General features: G+C 40.7%; 1 protein-coding gene across 1 annotated transcript in view; it reads left to right on the plus strand.

Annotated features, from left to right (window-relative positions):
• wnt7ab (wingless-type MMTV integration site family, member 7Ab) overlaps nt 1-6,046 on the plus strand; it is a 28,082-nt gene extending 22,036 nt beyond the window's left edge. Inside the window, exon 4 of the mRNA XM_078209663.1 lies at nt 3,321-6,046. Within this exon, the coding sequence (XP_078065789.1) occupies nt 3,321-3,800 (480 nt within the window). The 3' untranslated portion in view covers nt 3,801-6,046. The remainder of the gene's footprint in view (nt 1-3,320) is intronic.
• The last annotated feature ends 7,654 nt before the right edge of the window (nt 6,047-13,700 follow it).

The raw sequence follows: 13,700 nt of genomic DNA on the forward strand, positions 1-13,700 counted from the left end.
AATAGCTGTTAAAAATAATGTGGGAGTGATGAGAGATATAAACATATTAAATTCCTTGTGTAGCAATGTGCATCACATCAGCTAGCTAGTGTGATAGATCAAAACATGTGAGAAATACACTACCAGGGCACCTGGGCAGAATAGGAACCTTCTACATTTTTACACGCATTTGTATGTAGTATTAGAAATAAAAGTCGGGAGTTTGAAGCACATATTCATCTTAAAGGGTATGCAGTTGTAGCCTATATGGAGATCTGGCTACAAGCTGGGCGTGCCTGAGAGCTAAATGTCCCAAGTTATGGAATCTTTCAAAAGATGTGGAGATGCCAGTGTTGGACTGGGGTAAACACAGTAAGAAGTTTAACAACACCAGGTTAAAGTCCAACAGGTTTATTTGGTAGCAAAATTGCTTTTGCTACCAAATAAACCTGTTGGACTTTAACCTGGTGTTGTTAAACATCTTTCAAAAGGACAGGGAGAAAGGAAAATAAGCAAGCAATATTTCTAAAAGTGACGATCACAGCCTTGGAGAGAAACAATTTCAGTAAGAGTGATCAGGCAGTTTCTGAGTAGAATTAAAGAACACTAAAGACCTATTGACAGCAGTACTATAGTGGGGAAATGCATAAATGCAGAAAACATTATTCCTACCGAGGATGGGAACATTATTCACTTTTGTAATCAGAGTCACAATTAAGCATTCTCAGATCAGAGAAAACGTGAATGAGGTGTAAATTGAAACATCTTGCATTTTACTTTGGTAATATAACAACCCCACCTCACCAAGGTATTCTCATTTCTCACACCGAGCTTCTTTTAAGCTTGACTCTCCATTATTGCATAATGAGGGTTTAATTTGATGTCGTGCAGAAAGAAGTTACTTTCATCACATCTGGACTGTGTTCAAAATCAGGATCCAAAAGATGGATGATCCATCTCGACCTCCTCCAGAGGTCCTCAGCGTCACAGATGCCAGTCTTCAGCCAATTCGATTCATTCCACGTGATATCAAGAAACAGCTAAAGGCACAGTGGACACCGCAAAAGCTATGGATCCTGATGACATTCCGGCAATAGTATTGAAGATTTGTGCTCCAGACTAGCCGTGTCCCTAGCTAAGCTGTTCCAGTATAGCTACAAAACCGACATTTACCCAGCAATGTGGAAAATTGCCCTGTTGTGTCCTGTACACAATAAGCAGGGAAAATTCAACTGGGCCAATTATCAGCCCGCCAGTCTACTCTTGGTCATCAGCAAAGTAATGGAAGAGGTTGCTGACAGTGCCATCAAGTAACACTTACCCATCACTAACCTGCTCACGGACGTTCAGTTTGGGTTTCACCAGGGTCACTCAGCTCTTACCTCATTACAGTCTTGGTCCATACATGGACAAAAGAGCTTAATGCCAGAGGTGAGGTGAGAGTAATGGCCCTTGACATCAAGGCAGTATTTGAACAGTGTGGCCTAAGGAGCCATGGCAAAACTGGAGTCAATGGGAATCAGGGAGAAAACTCTCCACTCTTTGGCACCATATCTAGCACAAAGGAAGATGGCTGTGATTGTTTTCAGGTCAATCATTTCATTCCCAGGACTTTGCTGCAGGAGTTCCTCAGTGTAATGCCCTTGGCTTCAATTGCTCCATCAATGAATCCGCTCCACCATAAGGTCAGAAGTGGGGATGTTCGCTAATAGTTGCACAATGTTCAACACCATTTGTGACTCCTCAGATATTGAAACAGTCCATGTCTAAATGCAGCAAGACCTGGGCAATATCCAGGCTTGGGCTGATAAGTGACAAATGACATTCATGCCACACAAGTGACAGGTAATGACAAGAAAGAATCTAACTATCTCCCCTTGACATTTAATGGCATAACTATCACTGAATCCCCCACTATCAACATTCTGCGAGTTACCATTGATCAGAAACTGAATAGGACCGGTCATTTAAACACTGGGGCTACAGGGGGAGGTCAGAGGCTGGGAATGCTCATGTGAATAACTCGGTGAATAACTCACGTCCTGACTCCCCAAAGCTTGTCCACCATCTACAAAGCGCATATCAGAGTGTGATGGACTGCTCTCCACTTGCCTGGTTGAGTGCAGCTCCAACAACGCTCAAGAAACTCAACACCATCCAGCACAAAGTAGCCCACTTGATTGGTACCCCAACCACCACCTTAAACATTCACTCTCTTCATCACCAATGCACAATGGCCAGCAGTAAGTACCATCGCCAAGATGCACTACAGCAACTCACCAGTGCTTTTTCAATAGCACCTTCCAAACCCAAGACCTCTGCCACCTCAAAAGAAAAGGGCAACAGATGCAGGGGGACAGCATTAGCTTCAACTTCTCCTTCAAGAGCACACCATCCTGACTTGGAATTATATCGCCGTTTCTTCACTGTCACTGGGTCAAAATCCTGGAATTCCTTCCCTAACAGCACTGTGGGTGTAGCTGCACCGCATGCACTGCAGCAGTTTAAGAAGGCAGTTCACCACCTCCTTCTCAAGAGCAATTATCAATGGGCAATATACGCTGGCCCACACGGGAAAGAATAAATAAACAAAACAGTGAACATTCTTACTGCACTATCCAGTTCCCTAAAATGTGTTAAGTTTCATCTTGGGATGTGTTGCCAGTGACTGCCTGATTTAATTGTTCAGCTTCCCTAGGACAGGGAAAAGCTACCAATTGAAAGATCAACACAGCAAGCAAACATCCAAGTGATGATATCGGTAGAAACATCTTTCAAAAAATTAATTGTAAAACTACCATTTCTCAAAAGGTTCTATTCACTGTCTGTTTGTAACTATGATGAGACTTCTATTAGACTACTGCCACCATCATTTTTGATGTGGAGATGCCGGCGTTGGACTGGGGTAGGCACAGTAAGAAGTCTCACAACACCAGGTTGAAGTCCAACAGGTTTATTTGGAATCACGAGCTTTCAGAGTGCTGCTCCTTCCTCAGGTGAATGAGTTGACTCACCTGAGCAAGGACCTGCGCTCCGAAAGCTCGTGATTATAAATAAACCTGTTGGACTTTAACCTGGTGTTGTGAGACTTCTTACTGTGACCATCAATGCTGATAATGGCTTAAGCGTTGTTACAACTTCTGACATTTCGGTTGGAAATGAATACTTGAAGGTGGACTGATTCTTAGTCTGGTTGGTTGAATCTTATTGATCTATACTGCCTTTTCATCTCTTCAGTGCCCAGTGTTATGATACATTTAAGGTTCTCCAGTGTAAGTGTAACAAATGCTTGTGGCTTTACCATGGGTTTGGTGACATGTATTGTGTTTGCTTTATTCTAGATCCTTGGAGAAAATATGAAACTGGAATGCAAGTGTCACGGAGTGTCTGGATCATGTACCACTAAGACGTGCTGGACAATGCTACCCAAATTCAGAGAACTGGGCTACGTCCTGAAAGAGAAATACAATGAAGCAGTTCAAGTCGAACCAGTGAGGACGCATCGAAACAAACGGCCGGTCTTCTTGAAGATTAAAAAGCCACTTTCATACCGTAAACCGATGGTTACAGACTTAGTGTACATTGAGAAATCTCCAAACTACTGCGAGGAGGATCCAATCACCGGGAGTGTCGGGACACAGGGACGAATGTGTAACAAGACATCCTCGCAAAATAACAGTTGTGATTTGATGTGTTGTGGACGGGGATACAACACGCACCAGTATTCCAGAGTCTGGCAGTGCAACTGCAAATTCCACTGGTGCTGTTACGTCAAGTGCAACACCTGCAGCGAAAGAACAGAAGTTTATACATGTAAATGATATCGAATCTTTTATAGGGAGGAGCGTCATACCCTCCAAAGAAAAATATTCCTTAAATTTGCACATGATCTCAATCTAGTGGCTGTGAGTTTGCAAATAATGTCTCGCTTTCCCTATAGAGTGCAAAAGCTTGAGGATCCCTGTACCGATAATGTTGCCAGATAGACAAGCCCAGCTGGACTACAAAGGGAAGCAAGCACCTGTTGCCATCGCCATAAGTATACCACACAGAATTCAAATACGCAAAGCCGATTTCAATTAGTGCATTGAAATAAATCCCGGTTTGTCTGAACAGAAAAAGGCACAAGGTTGAAAGAAGGCCGTAGTGAAAATCAACAGTAACTTGGCTTGGAGAGAAAAAAAAAGAACGCTTTAAATATGGACTATAAACAGGACAGGGCTAACAATGCCCCTGTGAGAATTTCTGCTTTGAGTGTGGATTATGCAGATTTAGGTTTCTGCATTTGTGAAAAGCTTCTGCTTGTCTTGCCTGTCTGGATCTCACATTTTGGCTACAGCAAGTATTACTGTTTTCAGTTTCCCATAGACACTGACTTATCAGCCTTTTTTTTTCTTTTCTGCCACATTTTTTCACAGCCATTAAGAAAACCATGGTGGACTGGGGCACTTGGACATAATGACTGACTATACCAGCAACATTAAGTAAATAGTAACGACAATATTTAACAATATATTTAGAGAAAAAGAAACTAATATTAATTTATTTTAAAAAAAAAGAACTTTCCTTGGGACACTTCTGCAAAGAAAGCGTTTCACTTTCTTTGTGGAACAATTTCTTTCGATACAGCAAGAATTGGATTTGTTTGGCTGTATATATTAGGTTTGCTCAGATATTTCTAACAGCTGTTTGCAGGGACCTTCTGTGTCCTGCAGCATCAGGCATTTTGCTGACAAAAGCAGGCATCTTTTGTAAATCTTCTGCTGTTTTGCTGCTAGTTGTCTGGAAAATCAAACTGGTTGTGATTACTTAAACTACTGTAAAAACTTGATTATTTTTCACTTTGAAACATCAAACTAATTATAAACCATTTGAACTAAAGATTATCAAATCTGATACTCCAGACAAATCCCATCATGTGGACAAAGGAACCATAGGTTAAGAGAATATATTTTGTAAGAGACTATTTTTATATGGATATTTTATTTATACTGTTTCTGCTTGTATAACTCTATAACCAGTACTTTTCTTAAAACAGGCATAAAAGCTGTGATTATTTGTAATAGATCTGAGGGAATTTAACGGCATTAAGACCGATTAGTTTATGGACAGAACAGCAGCAAGCTGGATAAATTCAGATTCAAATGGTAGATGCGTCAAAAATGCACAATGAACTTTCTTAGATTAGCTTTATCCGGATGTGTGTGTACAAACTGGCTCATTATTGCATTTCAAACTGCAGAACATGCAAAACAAGAACAGGGTATGTAGCATCAATTTTGTTAGTTGGCTTGAATTCATGATTGGTATTAACTGGATACTCATTTATCCCTTTCAGAAAAAAAAAATTGAAATTGCTTCCCGCATGCGTCAGTCATTAAAATGTGGGGTTATGACTAGCAAATGTGCTGTGTGTGCTTTGAGATAAAGCTCCATATTGTGAAAGTGTCAGATTGATTTCGTCACGGCCATGCTTCAGACTGTGACTGTACAAACTAGCACTATACACACTGTCTGATTCACACAGATAACAGACAGAGCTGTTATCTATAACAACAATGAAAAGTGGTCTATTTCTTTCATAAAGAATGCTGAGAATTCAAGAAGGTTTCATTACCAAGAATCCATTCACTGGTTAGCAATTGCAGCACAGGTAAATCTTGTATGTTTTGTTTTAACTTTCAAGTGTAACAAAACTATTGAACTTTAAGATTCTACGGTGTTATATAAGATCAAGAGTATGCAAAAAAATTGTAGTTTACATAAGCTCTAAGACTTCCAAACTCAAATCCTATCAGATCTTTCTCTAGTTAATAAAATCGCACTTAATTAACAGAACATTTCATCGGCCAATGTGTACTAAACCACGCACCCACTCTGATTTCTATCCTCTCTGAAAATGCAAGGCATTTTCACATTCAATTTTGACACTGTTTCCCAGGGAGTTTGTTTTAGATACATACAATAATGTGCAATTATCTCACCAAAGCTGAACATTCACTTTTGAGAGTTGTCTTGCTGCCAAAAAAGGAAGGAAAATCCAAAACCAGCTGTCATTGAAAACATTAACAATAAAAAAAAACAAGGTTCTCAAATGTATAATCTACTTGCTTAGACATGGATAGAAAATACACACAGAAGTCCTGCAGCATACAACATTTATTCACCAGTGTTGACCGTGATAATGCAGGTTACTCTCCCAAAGTTCTCGTCTGTATTTCTATCTGCATCTCGAACACAGGTGATGCAATTTCTGCCACTTCACAATCTTTCTCAGAAACAATATTAAAAGTATACAGTAACATTTTATTATGAATAAATGTAGGAAACTAAAATACTGCTCCACTAACTGTTTCATAGAATTCTAATAGTGCAGGATTTAATAGTTTACTGCCCTTGTCTGCACGGTATAGAAGATTATCCAGTTTTGTAGGCCGCAATACTTTGTGATCCACAGATTAATTAGCATAAATTGAATGTAAAACAGTAAAGGTTGTACATTTTCTCAGCTTCTAACACTTCTTTTATGGTCCATTTTTTTTCATCCCTTCATATATGATTTTTTAATCTTTACTACTATGATAGTAGTAAAGATGCTACTACGTTATCTTTAGTATTACCACTAAAAATAAAGTAGTAGTATCTTTACTACTTCCTTCGTAAGTAGATGTAAAGAATCACATCTGTCTGCTTATTTTAAAATTCCACATCAATCTAAGCCTGTCAACATATTTTCTAAATTCATCTGTATTTTCAAATAACATTCACTGAAAGATCACTGGATGGAATCCATACCCCACCAAGGTGAAATCTCTTAATTGTCGACCTGAGAACATTTCAGTAAAATACAAATGTGTTTGCTTAAAGGGATGTTTGGAAACCTCAGCCTAATAAGGCCTAATCCAAACATTAGTTAGTAAATGGTCAACGCTTCATTAGTTTATCAGCTCCTCAACCAAGCAACCACGAAGACTAACATAACGCCTCACCGTTTAATAACAGGATGAAGGAAGACATTGCTAATAGCTTATGGTGATGATTATGCAGCTAGAACTGCCATTCTGATGACTTGCTTGGACAAGGAGGGGTGGTAACAACGCAGTGATAGATTGTTCTTGCATCAGTCTGCCACAGTGACATCTGTTTTATTCAGAGCGCTACCACAAGTTGCTACAACAACGCCAAATTGCTTTAGAAAATGCTCTATAGTTGCTGAGAGAATCCTGACTACCCATTACCGAAATGTTAACTATGCAAAACTAAGTAACATTTGGTAACCCTTTGTCGGAAAACCAAAAGTAATGTAATGATTGGTGTGGGGTGTGGAGGGGGGGGGGGGGGGGGGGGGGGGTGGGGGGGGGGGAGAGAAGAAATATATATATAGCAGATGATTATCGCGATTCTGCTTTTGGCTCCTGCTTTTTTCTAACAAATGCACAAGGGCAAAGGAGTTGTGAAACTACTTTGTTCACAATTACCTTATTCATACTGAAAAGCAAACTGTATAGATCACCAACAGACAAAAAGCAGAACCTCTGTATCTGAAGTCCAGCCTCCCTTAACCAGATCATTGCAGCTTTGAACATTTTTGTCATAAATGTGATGTAATGTATTGCAGGATGCTTTTAGTACTGTGCGATAGTAGCATTATTTCCTCAAATTTGTCACTCCATCTATCTTCCAAGGAAGACATAAGCACTTCAACTGAAATTTCACAGACCGCATTCCCAAAATGTTCAGAGTTGCACGTTATACAAATGATTAAAAATGGTTGAATGCAGCACCTAAGTCATTTTTCACACTCCAGTATTCGAGTACAGCCTACAGTAGCGAACAGACACAAATTCCCATGTAAGAAAATACCAAAAATTTATCAACCAACTGTACATTTATTTCCAAGCTTATTTAAATTTAACCACTCCCAACACTTCACCTAGAATGGTCAGGGTGGCACGGTGGCACAGTGGTTAGCACTGCTGCCTCACAGCACGAGGGACTCGGGTTCGATTCCTAGCTTGGGTCACAGTCTGTGTGGAGTCTGCACGTTCTCCCCATGTCTGCATGGGTTTCCTCCGGGTGCTCCGGTTCTGCCCGCAGTCGGAAAGACTTGCTGGTTAGGTGCATTGGCCGTGCTAAATTCTCCCTCCGTGTACCCGAACAGTCGCCGGAGTGTGGCAACTAGGGGATTTTCACACAAACTTCATTGCAGTGTTAATGTAAGCCTACTTGTGACATCAATAAATAAACTAAATCAACATGTAAAAATTTCTGGTTCATCAATTACAGATATTTTAAAATTATTGACTTGACAGAAAGTGAATAGTTTATTTTATTTTTATTTCCCTCCCCTTAAGTGCAACGTTCATATTAGACTCCCGAGTCAAAGGGTTTTGGATAGTATAATGCACAGATGACATGTTGATTTTTTAAAATCTCTGTTTAGGTCTATCAAAAAGAGCATTTAATTGATGCAGAAGGAGTATCACTCCAATCTCTGCAAAACACCCTCTTATTTTGACTAGAAGGAGTCTGATCATGCATTACATTCCAGAAACCTGGTCTCCTGGTTAGGTGTACTGTGCTTTCGAATTATCTGAAGGGAAATAAAAATCATGCAAGTGAAATGGCAGGTGCGTGTACCTAAAAATGATGTTAAAATCATGTTAAATATTATTTTGGCAGAAGTAAAGAAAACTATACCAAGGGTTTTGTTAGGTGGCACTAAAGGAAATAGCATGGAAGTGCTGGAGTGTCATATTTTTCACCGAATCACCTCATACACAATTATATTAACGGTTTCAGCTTGAATTAAAATCAAAATTCATTTTATGCTGAACTTATTGATGAATGAGTGGGTATATGAAAATTCATAGAAATTAAAGAATAATTTTAGATGCCGTTAATGTGTTCACTAGAGGATATATATTTTGTTGGTATATAATTTTAGTATATAGTTGGTATTTTGTGAAAAATGACTGAAATTTGACTTTCTGCCACTTGTCCTTCAGCCTCAGGAAAAGGACATTTTCTTAAGCTCTAAAAGTATGCTTGTCTCTCCATCTACTTGTGAGTGACAATTCATCCCTCTATCCATTATGTTTCCATGGCCTGTATGAATATGCGAAAGGTGTTCATTGATGTGATTTTGCCATCACACAAGTTACCAATTATCTGTAGCTAGACACATTAAATTTGAATGCCTGGCTGATGACAATAGTCGATTCGACAGATTCCATAACATTTCTTTTATTCTTGTACCATTTTATCAGTAGTTTGCTCACTTGAACCGAGAACTATATTGAGCAGGAGATAAGCAGTGACACTGGAGAAGTTGTCTCAATTGCATCATCGGGAGATGCAACACAATCTCTCGTATGATAATGTCCAGCATTGCCTTTAATATTTCCAACAGTTCCAATGTAATTTAACTGCTGGAATTTCTAGAAGAAACAGAGGTGCCTGGTAGGTACATCTTCAAAGAACAAAGAACAATACAGCACAGGAACAGGCCCTTCGGCCCTCCAAGCCCGTGCTGCTCCCTGGTCCAAACTAGACCATTCTTTTGTATCTCTCCATTCCCACTCCGTTCATATGGCTATCTAGATAAGTCTTAAACGTTCCCGGTGTGTCCGCCTCCACCACCTTGCCTGGCAGCGCATTCCAGGCCCCCACCACCCTCTGTGTAAAATATGTCCTTCTGATATCTGTGTTAAACCTCCCCCCCTTCACCTTGAACCTATGACCCCTCGTGAACGTCACCACCGACCCGGGGAAAAGCTTCCCACCGTTCACCCTATCTATGCCTTTCATAATTTTATACACCTCTATTAAGTCTCCCCTCATCCTCCGTCTTTCCAGGGAGAACAACCCCAGTTTACCCAATCTCTCCTCATAACTAAGCCCCTTCATACCAGGCAACATCCTGGTAAACCTCCTCTGTACTCTCTCCAAAGCCTCCACGTCCTTCTGGTAGTGTGGCGACCAGAACTGGACGCAATATTCCAAATGCGGCCAAACCAACATTCTATACATCTGCAACATCAGACCCCAACTTTTATGCCCCGTCCTATAAAGGCAAGCATGCCATATGCCTTCTTCACCACCTTCTCCACCTATGACGTCACCTTCAAGGATCTGTGGACTTGCACACCCAGTTCCCTCTGCGTACCTACACCCTTTATGGTTCTGCCATTTATCATATAGCTCCTCCCTACATTATTTCTACCAAAATGCATCACTTCGCATTTATCAGGATTGAACTCCATCTGCCATTTCTTTGCCCAAATTTCCAGCCTATCTATATCCTTCTGTAGCCTCTGACAATGCTCCTCACTATCTGCAAGTCCTGCCAATTTTGTGTCGTCCGCAAACTTACTGATCACCCCAGTTACACCTTCTTCCAGATCGCTTATATAAATCCTATGATCATTTGATCAGACTATGCAAGTATAAAGTACCATCGTTACATTACACTAATTTTGTTGCTGATAGACTAGAATGATACTTGTTAGGATCCCCATACAGACTGACAATCTTAAAAAAAGATACACAGTCCCAGTGACCAAGTCAAAGGATCACATGGCAAGATTTAATATTTTAAGACTTTTACTGTAACAAGCACACTAATATTAACCAAGACTAAACATTACTTAGAAGGCAACTAATACACTAAACTACAGACAAGGTATTCAATATTCACTGCTTAATACAGCTGAAAACTCCATGCCACATTTTTACATTATGCTGCATTCTCAGCAGAAATGTCTTGCATTTAAAAATCTCACCCTCCTCCCATGTTTAGCAGGATCTCTTCTCCCTGCCTCACCAGGATGAATCTTCTTGTGGTCCTTTTAAACAAAATCCCCCTCACTCAATCTTCTGAACATGATTGAATAACCCAGCCCCATTACAACCGGATAGCTGTACATTATCGCTCACCATTGAGCACCCCACCTGATTACTGGACGATACTGCTGGACAAACCTGGTTTGAACATTATTCTGAGGAAGTGGGGAACTGCACAGTTGCAGCCCCCTTAAAATTTCCTATACTTCTAGAAACAAAGCTGCTACTAAAGCATTACAATAACAGAGTAACAAATTGATAAAACGGAAGATTGTAGAAGTAGCCCAATCAAAATGGTATACAGTAAAAGCAAAGCAGAAAGAAACAAAGGCTTACATTTATATCATGCCTTTCATGGGACCAGAGCATCCCAAAGCACTTTATAGACAATTAAGTACTTCTGGAGTGTAACCACTGCTGTAATATAGGACACGTGGAAGCCAATTCTGCACACAGTAAAACCCCACAAAAAACATTGAAGTAAATGGCCAGATATTCTGGGCAGGATTTTCTGGTCATGCCCGCATGTATGGTCCGTGCGCTGCCTGTGGTGGGTGGGATGGGAAAAATCCGCCCCATATCTTTGAGCAATGAATGAAGACCAAATATTGACCAGGACACTGGGGAGAACTCCTCTGCTCCTCTTTGCAATATTGCGATGGAATCTTTACTTCCACCTCAGCGGGAAGATAGGGCCTCGGCTTGATCCGAAAGCCTACATCTTCTAACAATGCAGCACTCCCTCATTACCGCACCATAGTGCCTGCCTAGATCATGCACTCAACTCTCTGAAAAAGGACGTGAACTCAAAACCTTTGGACTCCGAGGAAACAATAAAAACCACAACGTACTTTGCGCAAGTGATAAATTTGCACTTGATCCATTTTGAAATACAAAATCATTATTTCAAAGTTTTGGCTTAAACGGCAACAGAAGGAAAAGGATGGGCAGGTGAGTGCAGAAGTGAAATTTTTACCCCCAGGCTTTTTTCAGTTCGATTAAGCCAAACATCTAAACCAAACCTGGCTTTTGCACTCCTGTAAAAAGACCTAAAGCAGTTAGTTTTTTGATGGGGTTGTATTCACAAATATAGATTTTATCACGTATTTCTTATAAGGCCTGTGTACACCTGGAATGAGACGGTATATGTGATTTATGGTGAACACTCATGAACTGCTTTGCTGGAGATGTGCCATGTCTTAGTGTCTGTTACTGCACGGTTCTGTTTCAGACTAATCAATCCAGCTTACCACAGACACAAGTTGCAATTCTTTCCTGATATTTTAATTTATCCTATCAACCACGTAGCATCCTTTAATGGAACCCCCGTTGCAATTATTATCCTTTCCAATCATAGAATCCCTACAGTGCAGAAGGAGGCCATTTGGCCCATTGTGTCTGCACCGACCACAATCCCACTCTGGCCCTATTCCTGTAACCCCATGTATTTACTCTAGCTAGTCCGCCTGACACTAAGGGGCAATTTAGTATGGCCAATCCATCTAACCCACACATCTTTAGACTGTGGGCAGAAACCAGAGCACCTGGAGGAAACCCACGCAGACATGGGGAGAATGTGCAAACTCCACACAGACAGTGACCCAAGCCAGGAATCGAACCCAGGTCTCTGACGCTGTGAAGCAGCAGTGCTAACCACTGTGCCACCATGCCGTCCAAATGTTTTAAGCAAAATAATTGCAGTTTCATTGCAATTACAATTTCATTGGAACTACAACTGAATAGGATATCTTTTATCAATGTTTGTTTTAAATGGGAAGAACCTAACCCATCAACTCAATTATCTGTTTAACTTCCTTTACGACAATCCTAAAACAACGAGCTGAGGCATCCGAGCCTCAATTCTTCTCTTGCACACATTTGCTTTTCATTAATAATATCTTCAGGAGATTGGTTATTTTGTATTCAATCATAGTTCAATGACCAGTTCCTTCTCATCCTGAAGAAGTCAGGACTTCAACTGATCCCACATCGACAGTTCAAATAACTCCATCTCTTTCAGACCAAAACTGACATCTCCTTGTAATTGACACTATAGCTCCTTCTGTTCAATGCACTTGGGACTAAAAATTGGTTATATCCTACTTCAGAATGCAGGCCATCAGCACATACTGGGCTTCACGGTGAGCTCACACAGGGCTGGGATGGTTACACAGACAGCTTACCTGTTTTACATAGTAAGAAGTCTCACAACACCAGGTTTATTTGGAATCATGAGCTTTCGGAGCGCTGCTCCTTCATCAGGTAAGTGGAGAGGTAGGATCCACAAATACGGCATATATAGACAAAGACACAATAGCAAGATAATAGTTGGAATGCGAGTCTTTTCAGGTAATCAAGTCTTTACAGGTACAGAGAGTGCGAGTGGAGAGAGGGATAATTACAGGTTAAAGAGGTGTGAATTGTCTCAAGCCAGGACAGTTAGTAGGATTTTACAAGCCCAGGCCAAATGGTGGGGGCTATATGTAGTGTGACGTGAACCCAAGATCCCATCAAGGCCGTCCTCATGCTTGCGGAACTTGGCTATCATGTTTGTGAAACCTACCTCTCCACTCACCTGATGAAGGAGCAGCGCTCTGAAAGCTCGTGATTCCAAATAAACCTGTTGGACTTTAACCTGGTGTGAGACTTCTTACTGTGCCAACCTCAGTCCAACGCTGGCATCACCACATCATATGCCATTTTCCATCGATAAATATCAGGCTACTTGCCTTACCAGCTGTGATGCTAAGGGAAGCCTTAAGAATCGGAGGGGGTGATGGCAAAATCAGGGATGTGGAGGAGAGTTCCTGGCTCCAAAGCAATGTTTTTATTATTATTAAAACCTTCCCTTGGTGCTTACTTTTGCTGCAGCAGCT

Source organism: Mustelus asterias, chromosome 3, assembly GCF_964213995.1.
Source record: "Mustelus asterias chromosome 3, sMusAst1.hap1.1, whole genome shotgun sequence".
Classification (NCBI taxonomy): domain Eukaryota; kingdom Metazoa; phylum Chordata; class Chondrichthyes; order Carcharhiniformes; family Triakidae; genus Mustelus; species Mustelus asterias.